The sequence below is a fragment of the Syngnathoides biaculeatus genome, chromosome 19, assembly GCF_019802595.1.
Source record: "Syngnathoides biaculeatus isolate LvHL_M chromosome 19, ASM1980259v1, whole genome shotgun sequence".
NCBI classification, from domain to species: Eukaryota; Metazoa; Chordata; class Actinopteri; order Syngnathiformes; family Syngnathidae; genus Syngnathoides; species Syngnathoides biaculeatus.
Window position 1 is genome coordinate 14,505,654 of NC_084658.1, and position 21,748 is coordinate 14,527,401.

General features: G+C 45.3%; 1 protein-coding gene across 2 annotated transcripts; it reads right to left on the reverse strand.

Annotated features, from left to right (window-relative positions):
* Positions 1 to 44: 44 nt before the first annotated feature.
* Positions 45 to 21,285, reverse strand: nrbp2b (nuclear receptor binding protein 2b). Of its 2 annotated transcripts, none has more exons than XM_061804658.1 (18): positions 20,992 to 21,285; positions 7,027 to 7,149; positions 5,962 to 6,063; positions 5,801 to 5,890; positions 5,127 to 5,167; positions 4,936 to 5,030; positions 4,838 to 4,861; positions 4,679 to 4,765; positions 4,466 to 4,521; positions 4,295 to 4,390; positions 4,002 to 4,134; positions 3,814 to 3,916; positions 3,689 to 3,739; positions 3,476 to 3,611; positions 3,326 to 3,400; positions 3,177 to 3,240; positions 3,008 to 3,063; positions 45 to 2,064 (listed from the first exon to the last, which is right to left on the reverse strand). In XM_061804658.1, the coding sequence occupies exons 1-18, from the start codon at positions 21,109 to 21,111 to the stop codon at positions 1,978 to 1,980; spliced, it is 1,539 nt and encodes a 512-aa protein (XP_061660642.1). In that variant the 5' UTR covers positions 21,112 to 21,285; the 3' UTR covers positions 45 to 1,977. The 2 variants fall into 2 exon arrangements, with proteins under 2 accessions (XP_061660642.1, XP_061660643.1); XM_061804659.1 differs by having other exon boundaries at positions 3,347 to 3,400; positions 20,992 to 21,281.
* Positions 21,286 to 21,748: the final 463 nt, after the last annotated feature.

Here is a 21,748-nt window from a genome sequence, read left to right on the forward strand (position 1 = left end):
CACGCATCCTTACACCCTTTATAGATAAATAACACCACACATAATCACATCTTATGTTTATTTAATTGGCATTGCTACAATATTTTACAAATGCTTAAATGGAGCACATCCAAAGGCAAATTCAACAGCCTCGACAGATTAAGACCAATATTATTATTTAGCAATATTATTACTGTACCATGTATGCAAACATTCACAATCAGCACCCCCTCCCTCGCCTTTCAGGGACTGAACTGTTATTGACAAAGGCAAAATGCAAAGTTTTGAATGCTTGCAGTTTTTGTTGTTTTTTTTTTTTTTTTTTTTAAGACATGCAGCTTACAAGGTAATAAAAGAGCAAGAGCGGCACTGTTTCACATCGGATCGGAATCCTTGGTAAACTTTGCCCAAGAAGCCACAAAAAAAATTTACTGCACAGCCTGCATGGAAGATGACGACTGCCCGGCAAGATTCCGGAATCCCCTCTGCGGAGATAGGCAGAAATAAATTTACAGCATTTACTGTACAACAGTCTGTTATTTAACTGGGAATTTACAGGGGGGGGGGGGCAAAGACAAAACAAGCGCAATTAAAAAAAACTTTTTATGTCAAGCTGTATGAAGAAAATGTTTTTGCTGGAAGTGGAAAATGTATATTAATTGACACATTTACTTGATGTTACATTTCAGGATCAACATCGCTTAAGAATCTCAATGTAACTTTAAACTAAACCCAAAATGGAAAAATGGATCGCTATGGCTATTGAAAAACTAAGTATTAAAATTTATACAAAGTTAAGACTCATAAAATTGGGCAACGGAAAATAAGAAAGCAAAAGTTACATGGTGAACAAAATATGACTAAGTCCACTCTGTGATTTGAAGGATGTCAACAATTCAAAACAATATTTACAGCCGATGCACAAGAAGTTCTTTTGCACATTCATATCAAACGCAGCCGTGCATCTCTCAGAACAAATTATGGCGGAATTACAGAATTTATTTCAGTGGTACAATTTAAAAAGACATTTCACTTGGTTTGTCTGAAAATTTATATTAATTTACAAATGTTTGTTCATCTATCAAAACTATTTGTTGCTTTTGTGCTCAGGCCCAACGGTCCAATTCAGTGGTGCCTTGAGATACGAGTGCCTTGATTTATGAGGGTTTTTTTAGATCCAAAAAAAAAATAAAAAATTGTCTTGAGATACAAACAAATATTTGGGATACGGGTGCTCATATTGCAAGTGACCACAAGTGAGGGGAGGAGCTTCATTGAGCCAGGCCAGAGCCATTTCTAGCAAAGTAGCGCTTTGCTGCCATCTTGTGGCACCTATAGGCAAAACCATTCATTCCCAATTCGTCAATTAAGCCTTAATTCTATTTCATTTGTGTTTTGTAACCATATCAGGCACTTTGCAACAAGTCTTTGGCACTCAGAACACTTTCAGAGGGGAGAAGCCCTTTAAGAGCACTGCAGGGTGAAAAGAGAGCCGTTCAGACCCCGGGGGCGAGTCGGAGGAAACGCAGTCGGAGAAATATCAGAGAGCGCAGATAAACACCACAGCCTCGTGCGACGCTTCTTGGTAATAAATAATTCCACAGTGGATGAGTTAACAATGCACGATGGATGGCGTACTTAAAAAGGTTGGACGGGGGTGGGGGGGGGGTGGACGCCGTAGTGCAAAAACATTCGTTTGACGGGACGGCCGCGAGTAAAATGAATGTCTGGGATGGCGGCGTCCGCTACGGAACCGACGGGGGTTAAGGCAAACGAGCCCTTCGGAGGGAGGGGATCCGAACACGGCCATGAGGCGTCTGGCGCTCCCGTGGCCCTTCGCTCTGTTTGCCGGGACTCCTCCGTTGAGTCTTGTGTCTTTTTCAACATCCCTCAGTGTTCCTTTCACTCCAAACGGGCTTCTGCTCCCTCCATTTCCGGCTGAAGGACGCCATAAAAGGCCCTCAACGACGATCCGTGACTCCCTCCGTCCGTCCCACTTCACTGCATGCTCCCAGAGGGCAGAGCGCCTACCCGGTGACGTTTGATAGCATCTTCCAGGACCACGGCGACCTTCTCGATGTCCTCCTTAGTGACAAGAGAAAACAGATCGTACATTAATATTGATTTTCGATACCTCATCACCGGATTATTTTTATGTGGCCCGCAAAGGCAAATTATAAGTGTCAACCTCCGTGATTCTTGTTCGAATCTGGACCAAAATTTCAAATTGTCACATCATAAATCGGCGGCACGGTGGATCAGCTGGTAAAGCGTTGGCCTCACAGTTCTGAGGACTTGGGTTCGATCCCCGGCCCCGCCTGCGTGGGTTTCCTCTGGGCACTCAGTTTTCCTCCCATGTAAACACTAATTGGACCCTCTAAATTGCCCCTAGGTGTGATTGTGAGTCCGGCTGTTTGTCTGCGACCTTAGTGAGGATAAGCGGCAAAGAAAATGGATGGATATCATAAATCGCAGGTGTCAAAGTCGAGGCCCGCGGGCCACGTCCGGCCCGCCAGATGATTAAAAAGGCAAATCATATGTGTCGACCGCCATGATTCTTTTTGATTCTGGAGCCAAAATTTCAAATTGTCATATCATAAATGATAGCGTTGGCGACACAGGTGTCAAACTCGAGGTCCGGAAGCCGGATCCGGCCTGCCACATGATTTTATGTGGCCCGCAAGGGCAAATCATATGCGTCAACCTCCACGATTCTTGTTCAAATCTGGACCAAAATTTCAAATTGTCACATCATAAACGATAACCTTGAGATATGGAAATCATTTTTGCGTTACCAAACATCAACAACAGTTAAAAAACTCGTTATCCTGGGTTTCTGATTCCAAAATTGGTTCCATAAATTTAACGTGTAAATATGATGAAGCAATTAATGATTTTTATGATTTGGAACGCCAATGTGGCCCGCGACAAAAAAAAAAAAAAAAAAAAAAAAAAAAAAAAAAGAGTTTGACGCCCCTGCTCTTACAGTCTCCATTTTTAACAGCCATGACAAATACATGCACCGTACCTCATTTATGAAGGCGTAGTGAACGAGCTCGCTGGCGAGGTCTTTGGACGTGTCCGCTGAAAAGTGCACACGACGTCGTTAAAATAAAGAGCGCGGGGACTCGAGGCCGCGAGAACGCCGACGCTAACGGACTTGCATTTATGTCGACACTATTCAGCGGTGAACCTACTTGGGAGGATGTCGCAGCTCAGCTGCCGGTGAAGTTTGTCGTCCATCTTGAGGAATAAAGACAGCTGCGGTTGAGAAATTTCAAAACGAGTCAAAAGCGAAGATAAGACGGAACGCGGAGCCCGATAAGAGAGCCTCACGGGGATGTACCTGATGTACTACGTGACTCACATGAGTTTTGTTCCCTTCTTCGTTCAACTCCAAGGTGCAGTGCATCTGAAGGACCTGACAAAGACGAGGGAGTGAATCACATTTTTCCGGCTATAAGACGCCACCGCTGTTGACGGGGAAGGGACCGACCTTCCTGCTCTCCGTCTCCTGGGGTTCCGGCGTGGGCGTCTTGACCGTCTCCACCTGCTCCTGAGACAAGGAGAGGGCGCGGGGGACGGGATGCGGCCGGGACGAGGCGAAGTTCATCAGGGGGTAAATCCCGTTCCTGAAAGGCGGGCGACGGACGGCGGGTTTAGCATCGCGGGCTAATCCGCCTCGCCGTGTTGACCGTGTGCCACTTACTTGACGTCCTCCAGAAACTTGTCCAGCTCCAAAGGGGACACGTGGGAGTACCTGTCAGATATATTGTGATGATATTGAGGATTTGCCAAAACTACCAGGGTCTGTGACGTCTTTTTTTTTTTTACTTTAGCTGAACTCCAAGCCTGTCTTCATGCTTGATCTCGGCCATGACGGCGTTGGGGTCGAAGGACTTGGTCCTCTCTTCCACACAGTTCTCGGGGAGCAAGTCTACCCGGCGCAAAGAACATGGTTGGTTGACTCCACACTCGACGGGTACTCCCGGGAGACCCGTAACGCGCGGCGAGAGCCTCACACTGGTTGTTGATGAGGCAGTGGGCGGCCAGCAGTTTGAGGGAGTGCACTTCGAACAGGACGCGGTGGAAGAGGAGGTCGTGGGCGGTCGGGCGCAGCTTGGCGTCGGGGCGCAAACACGACTGGGTGAACTCCTGCGTGGAGAAGGCAGCGTCCGTCCGCACAACGTTACGGAGTGCTATTCTTAAAGGGGAAACGCGCTGGTTTGCATTAACAATGTATCCAAGAGGTCATGTAACATGGACTCTATTTTGACAATGTGGAGGAGGAGATTATAAACAATGTCGCTCATACTCTCATCAGAGGGTCTTCCAGGGACTGGCCGGCGTTGACGATGGCCTCCTTGGAGACGGCGGCGTCTCCGTTGGCCTGGATCTCCAACACCGCCATCTAGAGGCGACAAATCGTCTGTCAACCGCACGCCGAGGCGCTCGCGAAGCAGACGCACGCGTCCGGCTTTCTCACTTCCAGCGCGCAGATGCCGAAGGAGAAAATGTCGATGGCGTAATCATCTTCGCCGGCTGAGGGGAAAAGCCGAGTGGGTGGAGACATACGGAAAACGCGGAGGAAAAGCAGATCGAGTTAATGTTTAACTCGCCGACTTCCGCAGGAAACACCCCAAGTCCTGACAATCGAGTTCTTTTTGAGTTCGGCGGCTGAATCAGCATTAAAACTTACTTCCATATTCCGGGGCGAAAAAATGAAGATTCCGCTGCTCGTCGCGATGCTGCCTCCCTTTGCCCTGGACGTTGGCGTCCGGGAACACTGAGAAGAGGTGAAAGTGCCCGAAATAATCGTACAGAACGGAGGGAAGGGAAAGTGGAGCCTATTTCTTACCGTTGACAAAGAGTCGGTGCCACACTGCGGAGAGAAGATCATAAAAGAAGATGAATTATTGCTCGGCGGTAGCACGGTAAGCCCTGCAGGGGTCAGACCTGAGCCGATCTTGATGAGGCCGTTGTGCTGGATGAAGATGGTGTCGCATGTCAGGTTGCCGTGAATGATTGGCGGATCGCAAGAGTGCAGATAGCTGCGGGGGGAGGCGGAAACCGGCGTCATGCATAAATAAAATAGTCGGGTGCTGCAGCATTGCCATAAAAATTAATAAAGGTAATCGATGCAGTACCTGAGGGCGGAGAGGATCTGCGTGCACCATCTTTTCCAGGCCTGAAGTACAACACACAAAAACATGGATTCAATTTTCATCGAGGGTCCATTTTAGTAAAGTGTTATGCACACACACTCCCACAATAATAATGTTTTTTTTTTTTTTTTTTTTTTTTAGCATTTTCCTTTCATTGCAATCAAAGTCGGCAAAAGCCGCATCATCGGATTTTTTATAAAAGTTGATCTTTAACGATTATCCTTTGACGTGTCAACCCTGGAAGCCATCTGGGCCGACAATCGTAAATTTTAAAATCTGTTCAATAATATTTACAACCGATGTAGCAGTTGAGATTCTCCAATTTTCTTCTTCTTTGTAATCTGGATAAAGTGGGAAAAAACATGCTGCCTCCCACAGGTCAGTCTTGGTACTACAAAAGTTATGTGGTGTGCACTCATTTTTTTTTCTCCGCACGATGTGTAGCGTCTCTTATTTTTTTTAAAAAAAAGGTCAAGAGGTTTAAAATTTCAAGCGGGCGGCGTGAACGTGTCGACCTCGCGCGGTGGGCCCACAGCTGGGGGAAGCATCGGCCCGCCGCGTTACATAACAGCTAATCCTGTTCGAAAATGTGGATTTCAGTTAGGACTGGGGAGCGGAAACACGAGCGCGACGATCGCGGACCCGCTAAGACCCACCTTCACATTCATGGTCTTGTGGTTCTTCTTGGTTTTCTTGAGAAACTGCTTGAGGCTGCCCGAGGACATGTACTCTGTGATGAAAATCACCTGCGGATGGCATTAATGTAAGCGCGTATGCCGCATACATAAATAAATCTCCAAAACAAGTAGAAACGTACCCGAGCCTGACTTTCCTTCATATCCAGCCAGTACTTGTGGAACTTGACGATGTTGGGGTGCTCCACCTGCATCAGGTTCTCAAACATCTCCTTGATCTTCTCCTACGCCGCACCAACAAACCGTGTATATTAAAAATGTCAACATCTACACTTGATGATCTCATATATTCAGGTAGGAGAAACTAAAATACTTAGATTTGATATAAACCAAATCTAACATATTAAAGAAAGAATACCGTAATTCCCGGGCTGCAGCGCGCACCTGATTATAAGCCTTAACCCAGTACATTCGTAAAGGAAATACCATTTGGTACATACATACGGCGTACCCGTGTAAAAGCCGCAAGTGCCCACATTGAAACAGGAGATATTTACAAAGAAAGACGGTACACAGAGAATTTAACGCTAGCACCGCCGCACTAACGCTAATGCCACGCTAATGATAATGCTAGCTCTGTGCCAGCCGGTTAAAAAAAAACATACCGGTAAAAATCACTGAGACACGGCAGTAACACGCTAGCGCAGCGCTAATAAGGCTGGACCGGTAAAAGTCAATTCCTCGGCACACATATTCCACCGGTCTCACGCTTACCTTTTCCGCTTGAGTGCCCCCTTGTGGCAAATTAGCCGCATCACCGCATAAACAGCAGGGTTGAAAGCGTGCGAAAAAAGTCGCTTATAGGCCGGGAATTACGGTACAACATTTTCAGTCATCATGAGTGTAAAAAAGATCAGTTGAGTGAAACAGTCAGAATACCATGTGGAAAAAAATTGCAATTATGAGAACAAAGTCATATATTTTGTAAGAAAATAGGGCCACATTGGGTCCAGCACTCCCGTGACCATGTGAGCATAAGCGGCTAAGAAAATGGACGGACAGATGGATGTTAAAAGAATGCCGCCGCAAAAAGAAAAAAAAAAAAAAAACAATCATGCAGTGGACCAAGACGTACTACGACGAGGAAAAAAAGTTGCGATAACACGACTTGTATTTGTGCGATAAATATTAAAGCTGAACGAAAAGGTTGCAATGTAATAAAGTTCTGAAAGTAAAGGTAACACTACCTCCTGCGCTTTGAAGACCTTCTTGTCGGAGAACAGCACCTCGTTCCACACCACCTCCACGCCTTCCTCCGTGTCCATGGCCAGCGAGGCGCTTTCCACGCCGGGCACGTTGCCTTGGCTCACCTTGCGAGAGGCGGAGAGACAAACAAACAAAATAAATACCGTCATTTACGGCCTACAAGCCGCCACTTTTTCCCCCCCCCGCACGCTTTCAACCCTGCTGTTTATGCGGCGATGCAGCTAATTTATGCATTTTTTTCTAACGGGCACAAGGGGGCACTCGAGCGGAAAAGGTAAGAGAGAGACCGGTGGAATATATGTGCCGAGGAAGTGGCCCTGTGAGCGCTGCGCTACGGTGTTGCTGCCGTGTCTCAGTGATTTTTACTAGTATGTTTTTTTTTTTTTTTTTTTTTAACTGGCCCTGTTAGCGCGGCAGCACTAGCGTTAGCATTAGCGCGGTGGCGCTAGCGTTAAACTCCCTGTGTACCGTCTTCCTTTGTAAATATCTCTTGTTTCAATGTGGGTGTCAATGTGGGCACTTGCGGCTTTTACACGGCTGCGGCCTATGTGTGTACCAAATGGTATTTCCTTTCCAAATGGACTGGGTGAGGCTTATAACCGGGTGCGCTCTGTGGGCCGGCAATTACGGTACTTATTGAGTTGCAAAACAGATTTCCCCTAGTGTTCTGTAGCCGATTGCTCACAAAATTATGATTATTAGGCCGTAAAAATGACAAACATCGAGAAGGGAGACAATAACCCGCATGCCCGCCGTTAAAAAAAACAACATTTCACACACTGTAAATCCCTTTGCCAAAATTAAAAACAGAACCACTGACTGCAAACAAATTGGAGTATGAAAGCAAAGTCGCAACAGGTTTTTGCACATCCGAGATAACGGCAATGACAAAAAAGAAGAGCTGAGAAGATAATAGCTCCATATAATCCATTCACAATGATGAGATATTGTTGCATCAATTTCTAAAAAGAAATAAAAACAACCGGACCGCAGCTTTATGCTGTCCTCCGAAAAGCGGAAAGCCCGCAACTCGTGGAAGTCCCTCGCTTATATAATTTGAACAAGGTGGCGCTCTCCTACCATCATCTATATCAAAACGACCGGCCCCCCACGCTCCCCCCCGGCGACAAAATTATTCCGACGTCTCCCGCCCTACGCTCGCCACTGGGGCTAAATGCTAGCCATTGATAGACGGCGCGGCGCGGCGCGGCGCTGGCCGTTCCCGACGTCGCCGCGGACGTGAAACAGCTTTCAGTTTGCAGCCCCACAGGGGGGGCCGTTGTTCGGTTGGGGCCCCGACGAGCAGACCGCGGCCGTCCCTAAAATTTGCTCTCCCTGAAGGAGGTTTATGTTTGCAAGCAGGGTTACGCAAAGGTTACGGAATTCAGTTCCGGGAAAATCTGTGGCGAGTTTTTGCGATGGTTGGTGTCGGACGCCGGTGTCAAACTCAAGGCCCGGGGGCCGGATCCGGCCCGCCGGATGATTTTATGTGGCCCGCGGAGGCAAATCACGTGTCTCGACTTCCATGATTTTTTTGTTCAAATCCCTACCAAAATTTCAAATGGTCCTATCATAAATAAAAAGCGTTGGGATATTACAAGCATTTTTGTGTTACCAAACAACATTAGTAGGAAAAACCCATTACCCTTGATTTCTGATTCCCAAACTAGTTTATAAATTTCACGTGTAAATATGATGAGGCGGTTAAAGATTTTTATTATTTCACAGCCATAACGCCACTTTGACAAAAATGACTTAGGGTCAAAGGTTGGAACCCTTTCGGGATTTACTTGCACCTCACAACACTGCATGATAGTTTTTCACGCTATACAACGTGCGTCGCAAAAATTCCAGGACTGCTTTCGCCCAAGATAGATTTCAAATCCAGAGTGCACATTTTCCCCTGTGGAGAAATGGTTCAGGTTCTAACAGGTTTTGCTGTTTTATGGTCCTTGCTTTCAGAGCAGGTTCCTCAACCAGCTCCCGGCAACTGCGGTCATTTTATTCTCTCCTTTCACGCCGTCTGTCCCCTCTTAAATCACCCGCTGTCGGCCGCCACGTCAATATCAACCGCAGTACGTCTGCAGCTACAAGTCTTCCCGAGAACGGTTCTCCTTGCAGGCGAGCCCGCTCGGTCCGATCCCCCAAGGGGCCCCTGCGCGGGAGACGATAATCCGATTATCGGTTACGGATCGGGTCGTGGGTCGGCAACCCCCCTCGGCGGGAATTCCTTGCCTTGGCAGACTGCCAGGTCGCTTCGGAAGTCCAGAACCACTTGGTGGTTCGGATTGCGGTGGAGGGGTTCTGTTACTTGGCACCGCCGGAATAAGAGTGATATACTAGCACCTGAGGTCCTGGGCTCTGATTGGCTGACAGAAGGGAGGTGGTGGAAGGATTTAGAAGCACTGTATTCTCGTGTTATGATGTTTGCAGCATCATATGACCGGAGTGAAACAGATTTTTTTTTTTTTTTTTTGGGGGGGGGGGGATTTTGCTGGATCATAGCAAAAGATAAGAAATGAATTTCCATAGTTGAAGCTATCACGAGAGACAAAGGACGTTTGAGTTCCAATGAAAAAATGTCAACAATACCGGCGTAAAAACACACACAAATTTCAAAAAGCGTTCCGACAATTGTCCCTCCGACAGGAGGTCAAATCATTGTATTGTCGCAGCCGATTTTTCGCCGCAGGCGTCTTTCATAATTTTGGCTGTCTTTTCATGCAAATTAGCTGCAGCACTCCGGGGCTTTGGGGGGGGGGGGGGAGAGAACTGCGGTGCTTGAAACGTCTCGAAAATCGCGCCCGTGTGTGTTTTGCGCAACTCGGAATGTCAGAATGCGCTTTAAGCGGCCGGTGATTTATTTCCTCCATTTGGCAACGGTTATAAATTGCTGACAACAGGTAAAAAGGCTGCAGTTCAAGCACAGACTCTCTTCTGTGTCTTTAAAAGTGACACATTTCACACACAGACACGAAAGTCTTGTAACAAAGCTCTCTCTCTCTCTCTCTCTCTCTCTCTCTCATGACAAGTCGTCCATTGGTCAATGTGGCCGGCGGAACTTTTCATCTGTGGAAAAATACAGAAATGAACACAATTCACACTGTTCAGTCAACTATTTTTTTAAATATTTTTGTATATTTTCCAATTTTTTTAATATTTCACTATTTTCCATATATTTCTTTCTGGTATTACCATATTTATCTTACCACTTGTATATTTTCCTAATATTTGTGTCTATTTTGTACATTTTTATCAAATATATTTTGTTAGTATGTCATTTTCTAATATTGAACTCCATTTTTTCCCCCTAATATTTCTGTATTTTTTATCTTGTACCCTAACCATGTTAAGCGTTGTTGAAAAGGGATTGATTGTTTTTTTTCTTTTTTACTTGTTTTTTTTCCAGTATTTCATGTTTTGTCATATATTTGTGTAACATTAAGAACTCTGTCATAACACTCATATATTTCAGTGTTTATTCCAAATGTTTTTTTTTTTTTTTTTTTATTTGTAAAATTTATTTTTTTCCCCCCAACTTTAATATACTTTTTTTTTGTGTGTGGATCTTTTAAGTCGGCAGTACAGTGTGGTAAAGCGTTGGCCTCACAGTTCTGAGGACCCGGGTTCGATCCCGCCCCCGCCTGTGTGGAGTTTGCATGTTCTCCCCGTGCCTACGTGGGTTTTCTCCGGGTGGGCACTCCGGTTTCCTCCCACATCCCAAAAACATGCAACATTAATCAGACACTCTAAATTGCCCTTAGGTGTGATTGTGAATGCGACTGTTTGTCTCAATGTGCCCTGCGATTGGCCGGCGACCAGTTCAGGGTGTCCCCCGCCACCTCCCCGTTGACAGCTGGGATAGGCTCCAACGCGCCGCCTGTGCAGTATACGTACTTAGGTATCATGGATACGCGCAAACAACTTTTCCATACGCTATCGAGGCGGTGCCATACGCGACGCGTTTTGTACGAGCTGTCGGGCGAAGTGTGCGGAGGCCAGCGCGGTTGTCACGGCGATCCATGAAAGAAGCTCTTTGTCACGGTGACCGAGAGCGCTCCCGAGGCCCCCTCGTGCGCGTCGCCGCCGATCCTCGTCCCACGCCGCCACTGCGTCAACGTTTCAAGCGTCGCCAGACAGACCGCGGCCCCCCCCGTGAGAGCGTCGCCGTGGGGGGCGGGTGGGGGGATATGCAAACGAGGCTTTGTTGCCGTTTCGGTCTCAGAGAGGGGGCCTCGGAGATTAGACGAAATGCGGATAAAAGGAAGAAAATGTCAAGATGTTGACTATGTGACATCTGCATGAATAAAAAATAAATAAAAATAAAAACAATGAAAGGCGTGGCAGGGGACAAGAAAGACAGCATTACGTTTACGAGTATAAAGTTGAAACAAGTCGTGATTTTTATGAGAATAAGTCTCACATTACAAGAAAAAAACCATTTTATGTGACTTAAGTCATAACATTGAGAGAATAAATTATCATTGCAAGAATAAAACCACGCGGAAAAAGTCTAAAAAATTTTCAGAAGTCGTAGCATTGTTTGAAGGAAACTGGAAAAATTTGTACAAAAATCAAAATGTGTGCTAAAAAAGTAAAAATAAAAGTCATAACATCTGTGAATCATGCAAAATTATGTAAAACTGTAACGCGTGAAAAAAGTCGAAACATTTTCTAGAAATGAAGATTTCGTCGTCCAGTTCGGTGATCGGAATATTTAATTCGGATGCTGAAGCGTGCTAATCAATCCCCGCAAGGCATCTACGGGCGAACGAAAGCCGGGCGTAGTCGTCGTAGCAACGAGATAATGAGGAGATGAAGAGAGAGAGAGAGAGAGAGAGAGAGAGAGAGAGAGAGAGAGAGAGAGAGAGAGAGAGAGAGAGAGAGCGAGAGAGAGAGAGCGAGAGAGCTGTCACCGGCCTCACCCTCCTCGCTCGCCAGTGCCGGCGGCCTGTGCCACTGACCGTCTGCTGACCTTTGCCCTCTCTCTCTCTCTCTCTCTCTCTCTCTCTCTTCATCACAGTCTCTCGCCCTAAGATGTCACATGGGCAGCTTGCAGCCAACATCAGAGAGTGACAGTGTGTACGTGTGTGTGTGTGTGTGTGTGTCTACAGTGTGATGAATAATGACGTGTATCCAGTCTAAAATGGGGTCATATGAGGGACATGAAATATTAAAAACTTCAATACGCAATTCACCATCAGCAGAGAAATATGCGTAATAAGCTTGATGTGTTTGTTTCTTTGGTTCACCGTAAATAATCAGTTCATGTGCTCGTCATTTTTAGTCATCCGAAAATTCATACTGTTATCGATTTAACATGCAACATCACGGGGAAGGTTTTAAGGAAAGGCCGTAAAAGGAATCTCGGACAAGGTCGCGTACTGTACGTCAACAAATTAACCTTCACCGCGTCACATTTCCTCGAGGGGACGTCGACGCTCGGAACGCGTCGGAGCGAGACGGCCGTGATGAAAACAAACGCGGTACGTTACGCAATAAATTTCACCCTTTAATTTCCCCATCTGCCTCCGGCGACAGAGGTGCACATGCGAGGTATCGAGTGTCACGTTCTTTAAGTCCGGAAAGGCAGGTTGGGCGGCCTTTTGCGTCGGGCGCGACATTTTGACTGGTTGAAACGAGGCCACACGTTATATATATATATATATATATATATATATATATATATATAAGTATATAGTATGTAGATTTGGAGTAGATTACAAGAAAGAATGAAAACTAGTACGTTAAAAAATGATTTTTAAAAGAAAAACGATGAGAAAAGGGCAAAGTTCATCGAAAGAACGACAGTTAGCTTAAACGCTATAAAAATGGCTAAGAGAAATTAGCATAGCTTTCGCGCTGAACCCATCTGTCAACACTTTAACTTCTCTTTGTCGAGATTTAAGATTTGTCGACGCCGACTAATTGCTAATTTTCTTTGATATCTCGTTTTCAGATTCGTCTTCTGCCGTCGCCAGACTAAAACGTGCCGCGGGGCAGCAAAATGTCCCGCTAATGAGGCAACGCAGCATATCCGGTTCCGGAAGTGCGTAGCCTCGTTAGCGCCATTAGCATCGTCACATTACAGTCAACAACTAACAGTGGCCCCAGATGTAGCCCCTTTCACACTGCCGTTTAAAATTACTCCCGGTTTTTGTGTGAAAGCTACTTTGGTTTTTGCCTCCTCCACAATATGGCGAGAGGACGACGGACGCGTCACCGATTGGCCTTTTTTTTTTTTTTTTTTTTTTAGCCGGCCGTTTTCATGTTCCTGGAGAACGAGCGGTACTGTTTTTGTTTTTCTTCCCCAAAAACTGCCGTGCTTGCACAACTGACTGTTCTCAGAGTTCTTGGAGCCAGCTTGCGCTTAGAAAAAAAAAAAATAGACAAAGAGTGTGACCTTTCCCTTGGCATGGCGGCCTTACTGGTGTACAGCTTTGCAGCAAAGATAAAAAAAAAAAAAGGGGTGACAGAGGTTGAATTAGTGAAATAACGTAGAGTACAAACGGTAGAGCCGGAGAAAGCGCTGTTTTGTTGACCCGTGTCAATTAGCGGCGAGCGTTAAGACGGCGCCGAGTGGCGCAAAGACGTACAGTGTGATTACTGTGACTTGGGAGATTCGTGTTTATCCTCCGACGGGGGATTAAAATGAGAGTCCAACCCTGCGAGGGAAGCGGGCGTCTTGCGGCTTCAAAGCGAGAGAAAAAAAAAAGATGAAGGTGACGAAAAACAAGACGGACACGCACGTTAGAGTTATGAAAATCGCAAAAGAAAGCGACAGCAACATTCAGGGATGTGCTTACATTGTATTGTACAGTAAATTTCGTCAAATGTGTATTTTCCAATCAATTGTATTTTGTACATGTCACATTTTTGGTCTAATATTTTTAATCTCATATCCATATCCATCCATTTCCTTTGCTGCTTATCCTCACTCGGGCCGCGGAGAGTGCGGGAGCCTATCCCAGCTGTCAACGGGCAGGAGGGCCGGGGTACACCCTAAACCGATCGCCGGCCAATCGCGGGGCGCATCGAGACAAACAGTCGCGCTCTCAACCACACCTAGGGGCAATTTAGAGCACGGGTGTCAAAGTCAAGGCCCGGGGGCCAAATGCGGCCCGCCACACGATTTCATGTAGCCCGCAAAGGCAAATCATGTGCATGAACTTCCATGATTTTTGTTAAAATCTGGGCAAAAAAATTCAAATTGTCATATCATAAATGGTGACGAGATATTGCAAGCATTTTTGTGCCACCAAACAGCAACAACAGTTGAAAAACTCACTACCCTTGATTTCTGATTCCAAAACTAGTTGATGAATTTAATATGTAAATATGACGGCTCAGTTAAAAGATTTTCATGGTTTCAGTCATAACGGCCCTCCGACAGAAGCAATAACTACAATGTGGGCTGCGATAGAAACGAACGGCGGGGCCGGGATCGAACCCGGGTCCTCAGAACTGTGAGGCTAAGCTGATCCACCGTCTCCATATATTCATCCAAATACATGCGGCACTAGAATATGCGTGTTTTAACTAAGCATGTATTTACAAGTCTCTTTTTTTTTTTTTTTTTTTAATGTACCTACTGTACCTTTAATATTTGTGTTTTGGATGAGTTTATAAAAAAAAAAAAAAAAAAGGTACAGTAACGTTCAAATTGTCTGCGAAGCGGCGTTTCTCTCCACGGATGTCGCCAAAGCCGTCTAAGAGGTTTACAGCGCTTATCCCGCCGCAGTCAATCCCGGGCGACGGCCGGAGAGAATGAACCGGCGCTGAGCGCTAACATAACGGCAGTACGTGGGCGAGGAAAGCGCTTTTAGCGAGTCCAAATGGTCCACGATGAGACCGACCACTGTTCTGCGAGAACAACGCGTGACTGTATAAACAAAGCGACGGACTGAAGACGTTAAGCAATGCACTTTATCGCCAGGATTGACGGCCGCGCAAGACACTTTGGGCGCGTTGAGCCGACAGCGCGTTCAAACCGTGAATACAAAGCAGATACGCAAGCCTGCAAAAAACACAATTCCCGCTCACGTTGCAGAATTTGATTACATCCCAAGGGGAATGGCGGAGTGTTTTATGTGCGTGAGCGTTATTGGCCTCGTGGAAATTGGTTTTCTTATCTGATAATCATCTCAACTGCGAGAAAATGGCTGCTTTTCATCACAGACGTCCACTTGCTTCTGTAAACCTGACCCACGGCACGTAGGCACTTACATGACCCGCACTTTTAGCTTTGACTTCACCTAGCATGGGATCCATAGTCGACGAGTCGTTAGCCTCGACTTTAGCGATGTCGACGTTTTTAAATTGAGAAACCATCAGTCGGTCAGTCAGATGCTAGGCTAATTTACTTGCTCGCTGTAGCAGGCTAGTAACTAGCTGATATAATAAGAAAGCGAAAGTTTAGGGACCCAATCCTTAAGATCTTAAAAATGAAAAGACGCGCTACTTTAGCACGCTAGTAATATCCGTACATATTACATTGGGCTCTATTTTAGCTGCTTGTATCATCGTCTGGAATCGAACTAGTACCCAAGCGGAATGCTAATCTAACAACGACTGTAGTTTAGCCATTTCTAACACGTAGCGATCCACAACAAAATAGTAAGCTGACATAAATTTAGCCACTACTTTAGCTGCTTCTAAAAATAAAAAATCTTTAGCCCTTTAATAGCTATCAGACGTGCTAATTTAGCCACTGGTAACAAGTACCGATGCTTAGAAGTCTAGCAATTACTTACATATTAAATTAGCATGTATTTGAGCTGATTTAACTTCTAACTAGCATGGACCAGAGTAGTAACAACAATTTAGCTAGTAGATTAAACTGGTTATAATGAGCGTAGATATTTCAGCAACCGTTGTAGCGACCTACAATGCTACTTTAACGGCTAGTTTTGTTAGTTTGGATTTGTCAAATTTAAGAATGTACCAAACAAATATTAAATTAGCCTGTATTTAAGCCGCTTTGACTTCTAAGTACCATGGACCAGATTAGTAACTTGTTGTAACGACAATTTAGCCAGTAAATTAAACTGTTTAACATGAGCATAGATATTGCAGGAACCCTTAGAGCGACCTATAATGCTACTTTAACGGCTAGTTTTGCTAGTTTGGATTTCATAAAAACCCATCAGGAACAAAACATAGCGGAACCCGAACGCCACTTTGTCGCATTTAGTGTGTAGTATGACGTTGCTTTTAAGATAGCCACGTTCCCTCTCTCAGGCTGGAGGATAAAGACTGTCGGAATGCAACAACAGCACTTCAAACTGTATCCCGTATTTTCTCGAAGGTTACAACAGAGGCGTACGATTTGCGCCTCGCCGGTCTGACGGAGAGCTTGTGGAACGTTGAAGGGCCGCGTGTTCTTTTAGCGCGAGGACTGTATCAGCGCACCTGGTCAAAGTCAAAAAGCAACAAATTACTATTGACCGGAGCCCCGCCCGGGCTGCGTTCTTTTTAAAGCCATACGGCAACGCTAAAAGCACATCAAGAGTGCATTTTCATCAACTTGACTGCAGCTGCTGAGTTGTGCGTCGCAGTTAGGAGACACTAATGCGGATAACAAACGAATACACCCCGTAGTGGACTTGGAAAAACTGCAACAACAAAGTACGGGAAGTATTAGTACCTGGTAATATATTTGGGAAGCACTAGGATCTTCACGTAATGCACATTATCACCAACCAGTCTACGAGCTGGGTTTTGATCTACTTGTAGAAAGAGCAACACAACATTTGCTAATATAAACATTTTTGAATGTACATCGTTGACACGTACGCAATGTAAATGTAACAATGACGCGACAATGACAAATTAGCTCGACAAAAGGGTGAGAACGATTAGGTACTACAAAAAGTACACATCCCACTTAAAAGATTTAGGGCGAGCAAGATGTTAAAATATCATTAGCGTGCGTGTGCTAACATCACTCCCTCAACCTCGTGTTTAAATGAGGAACGGCAAAACACATCACGTTTTGTTTTGATACCGCACACATATCAGCAACTTTTCACAAATTACTCCTGCCGAGGCTCTATGCTTTCGGACACGGCGCTGCCCCGAGACATTCCGCACGGGGACTTGCGCCGGCGTCCACGTGGGAAATGTCTGCCTGAAACGACAGGAACGTCACAACCGTATTGAAGCGAAAGCGGAGCGGACAGCGACAGCATCATTTGGATGCCACAATATGGTGAAATATCGCGTTGGGCTAGCGCCAGCATCCGTACCGTTTCGATGACAAATACTCTTGTGCTTCCATTTCCTTAATAAACAATTGATTTAGATTTTTTTCATGATCCTTAACAAGATAGGAATATTTCTCAGAGAATGTTCTAAACTCCTACTTCAATGCCAGTGTCAATTTTGGGCTCGAGACGCAATTAATCGATAACCAATTCTAAACAACCGACACGATTCTAAACCATCAACTTTTCAGTTATGATTCTGGAGGAAATATTATCTACCGTAATTCCCGGCCTACAGACCGCACCTAGTTACAAGCCTAACCGAGTGCATTTGTAAAGGAAATACCATTTGGTACATACATACGGCGTACCCGTGTAAAAGCCGCAAGTACCCACATTGTTACCCGAGATATTTACATAGAAAAATGGTACACGGAAAGAGTTTAACGCTAGTGCTGAGCTGCCGCTAGTGCTAACCACAGCGCCGCGCCAACACTAGCACTAACGCTAACAGGGCCGGTTAAAATAAAACTTGCGGCTAAATATCACTGAGACGCGCCAGTAACGCAGCAGCAACACGCTCGCGCAGCACTAACAGGGCCGGTAAAAGTCAGTTCCTCGGCACATATATTCCACCGGTCTCATTCTTACGTTTTTCCGCTCGAGTGCCCCCTTACGGCCGTCAGAAAAAAATGCACAAATGAGCCGCATCGCCGCATACACCGCAGGGTTGAAAGCGTGTGAAAAAAGTCGCGGCTCGGAGGCCGGAAATTAACGTACTTCTGTTCTAATAACCAAAACATTTAAGCCCATTTGTCGCAATCTTCCCGGCCAACACTCGTGGTGTTGAGAAAACGCCGCTATGCAAGATCTTATCGAAGGCCACGTCAACACACACACACACACACACACACATTGCACCGTTAAACCATTCATAAATCTGCGATTGCAGCCATGGAGCTTAAAGTCATGTGACCGAGCAATCCCCCAGTGACACAGTAGCGTTGATTGGATTGGCTGTAAAAACATCCGATTCACACAAAAGCCCTCGTTGGCGTCCTCATGAGCCTCGAAAATGTACATTAAGACTGAAAATTTGAAATTAGCTCGCTCCTTGTCGAAAGCCTCTAACACGATTTTGTGAAATATTTTCTTGCTTTGCATTACTTGGAACAAACAACCAAAAAAAAAACATCTTAAAATGGTGCAATTACAAAACAACTTTGGCTAAAATATTACCAATGACTAACATGTAGTACGATCGCATCCTGAGTGCATAAATCATAAAAGGCAGCTTAATAAGCATTTACGTTTGTGGAAGAAGATAGTTGTTATGCTAGCCAATAGCAAGATTCTAACCTGAATACAGAATATGCACATAGATAATTTTACATAGTGTCGCTGTGGTCAGGTAAGAATCAGCTCAAATCCAAAGATAAAACATCCTTAATATAGAAAAAATAATAATTGGGTTGCATTCCTATGCGGCTTTAGCATAGCATGCAAAGTGCGAAGGGAAAATCAAAATCTGATTTTGACACATCGCGCGTGAGTCACACTGGCGAATGTCGCCGTTCGGAAAAATACAGGTTGACTCAACCGGGCTCGATTTCCTGTGTAGTCTCATTCGAACGGAGACTTTTGATTTCCAAACGAGGACTGGACTAGTACCGGGAGAGAGAACCGACCCATTTGCCGGCGTGTTTATTTAAATGCCCGAGCTCAATAACAAATCGAGCGGCGCGCAACGCGAACTTTGACACACTGACTTATTTACCGAGCATGTGGGATAGAACTGAGCCTGCGAGAGGATAGGCCCAGTGACGCTCGCTTGACATCATCAAATACATGAAAAATAATAACCAAATATAAGCGGCCATCTATAGCGTTGCCTAGAGGTGTTTAGCGAATGCATCCCAGCGCTTATTGATAGCCGGCTAGCGCTATTAGCCAGGGGTGGGGGGTGATAGAACCAATAAAGTTAGGTAATCAATGGGCGGAACAACGCTCGGGTGGGGGTTGCGAAAGGCCGAGCGTACTTTCTGGCGTGGCTGTGTGAGGTCGGGTTGTGCTGGCTGCAGAAGTGTGCGAGCCAGAGATAACCTTCGCGTTAAAAGTCTTGACTTTATCACAAATCGCTAGCGGGGGGTGGCACCCCTGCTCGATGCGTAACGACTGAGTCGTAAAGCCTGTCATTTTTGTTGTCTGATAACAACAACTTCTGATCTAATAAAACCACACAAAAAAAAGGTTAGCAACTTCGCAAGCAAGTAGGCTAGTTCGTTCGAACCACTACCTTGGTTGCTAGGCAGAATTCAGGGGTATCATCATTTTCGCATGCACATGGTTTTCATTAAAAAAAAAATTGACACACACAATAAACAATCTTTAGCCTTTTAATAGCTATCAGATGTGCTACTTTCGCCACTGGTGACAATATTGATGCTTAGCAGTCTAACAATTACTTAAATATTAAATTAGCCTGTATTTAAGGTTCTTTGACTTTTAGGTAGCATGGACCAAAGTAGTAACTTGTTGAAATGACAATTTAGCTAGTAAATTAAACTGCTTATTACGACCATAGATATTGAAGGAAACCTTTTAGGGACTTTACCAGCTAGTTTAGTTAGTTTGGATTTTTCAAACTTTAGACTGTACCAAACAAATGTTAAATTAGCCTGTATTTGAGCTGTTTTGTCTTCTAGCTAGCATAGACCAGAGTAGTAATTTGTTGTAATGACAATTTAGCTAGTCAAGTAATCTTCTTATAATGAGCGTGGATATTGCCAAAAACCTTTTAGCGACATATAATGCTACTTTACCAGCTAGTTTAGTTAGTTTGGATTTGTCAAACTTGAGAATGTACCAAACAAATATTAAACTAGCCTGTATTTGAACTGTTTTGACTTCTAGCTAGCTAGCATGGACAAGAGTAGTAACTTGTTGTAATGACAATTTAGCTAGTAAATTAAACTGCTTAGAATGAACATAAATATTTCAGGAACCATTGTAGCGACCTATAATCTTACTTTAACGGCTAGTTTTGTTGGTTTGGATTTGCGAAACTTTAGAATGTACCCAAAAAATATTAAATTAGCCTATATTTGAGCTGTTTTGACTTCTAGCTAGCATAGACCAGAGTAGTAACTTGTTGTAATGACAATTTAGCTAGTAAATTAAACTGGTTATAATGAGCAAAGGAGTTATGGAAGTTGATTTAGACCTATTACCAACTTGTACAATGTCTAAGACAATTTTGACTAATCTACGTACCAAATGCACATATTTTTGTGACACCCACAGCAATTTTGTCTTCAACGAACCTAATGTATAGTTCAACGGGCTTACAGAGCATATTTTTGTAAATAAAAATAATTGCATGTCATTAACAACCACACAACGCTCGTATCTTAAATTTGCACTCGCAAGAATGGTGGCTCGTATCTTAAAAAAAACTAGTCAGTCGGGTCACGGTACGTGTTTTCGTAAACAAAGACAATTTGTTCTTGGGGGGGGGAAAAAAATCATGTAAATAGAGAGTCTCATAAAGGTGAGATTTTATAGTGTGTATAAACGATGAAGGGGCAGTCGCGCACCGGTGCGAAGTGGCCGAACCGAAGATGCGGTTCTCGCGTTCGGACGGTGCAGGGGTGCCTAATGAAGTGACCCGTGGGAAGAGGAGTTTGCCGTGGGGCACACTTTGCACGTACAGCACGTTTCATCATTTCACGAGCCACCAACCTGTTCTTTGCGCTTCTGCCATCGCCCACAGGGGCTTTCCTCCACGATCTCGCTCTCATCCTCGCTCTCCTCCTCCTTCCCCTCCGATCCCGATTTCCTCTCCGGGACCGACATCGTCATTTTCACGCCGTCTGGTGTTGACGGATTTCGGCTCCACCTCCCGTGTCCCGGGGATGAAACCAACGGGACGACGGTCTTCCTCCGGACGGCGCGTCGCGGTCTGAGTCGGTTCTGGAAAAGGCTTAAAAACAGGCTTCCCGGTTGGGAAAGACGCCACACCCCCCTTGTGGGTTCAAAAAAAAAAAAAAAAAAGCCTAGACTGGAACAGACGCTCGCCACGAAGAAAAAAAATCGTGTGAAAACTCCCTTCTTAGCTTCCCGTGGAAGGTCCGAGAAATGAAGGTAGGCGTGGAGAGCTTCCCCGTGGAAGCGGTCGCCGCATGGCTCCGTCGGTTTTCACGGATGCCGATTAATGTCCCTCGTCATCCTCCGGAGCGGAGGAGTAGTGTGAGCCGCTTGCGCCCTTGTGTTGTTCAAAGCCGAACGAGAAGCGGATTTACCGTAATGGCGGTCAAGGCGGAGCACGGGCAAAATGTCGGGAGGCTCGACGGCACCTGGGGAGGAGGAAGAGGAGGAGGAAGAGGAGGCGGGGCAACGCGCAGGCGGCTCCTTGGAGGCGGAAGGTGAACATCCGGGTACTTTGTTAAAGGCAAAACAACAATATCCGGGCACTTTAAAAACGCGAGCCTCTATTAAG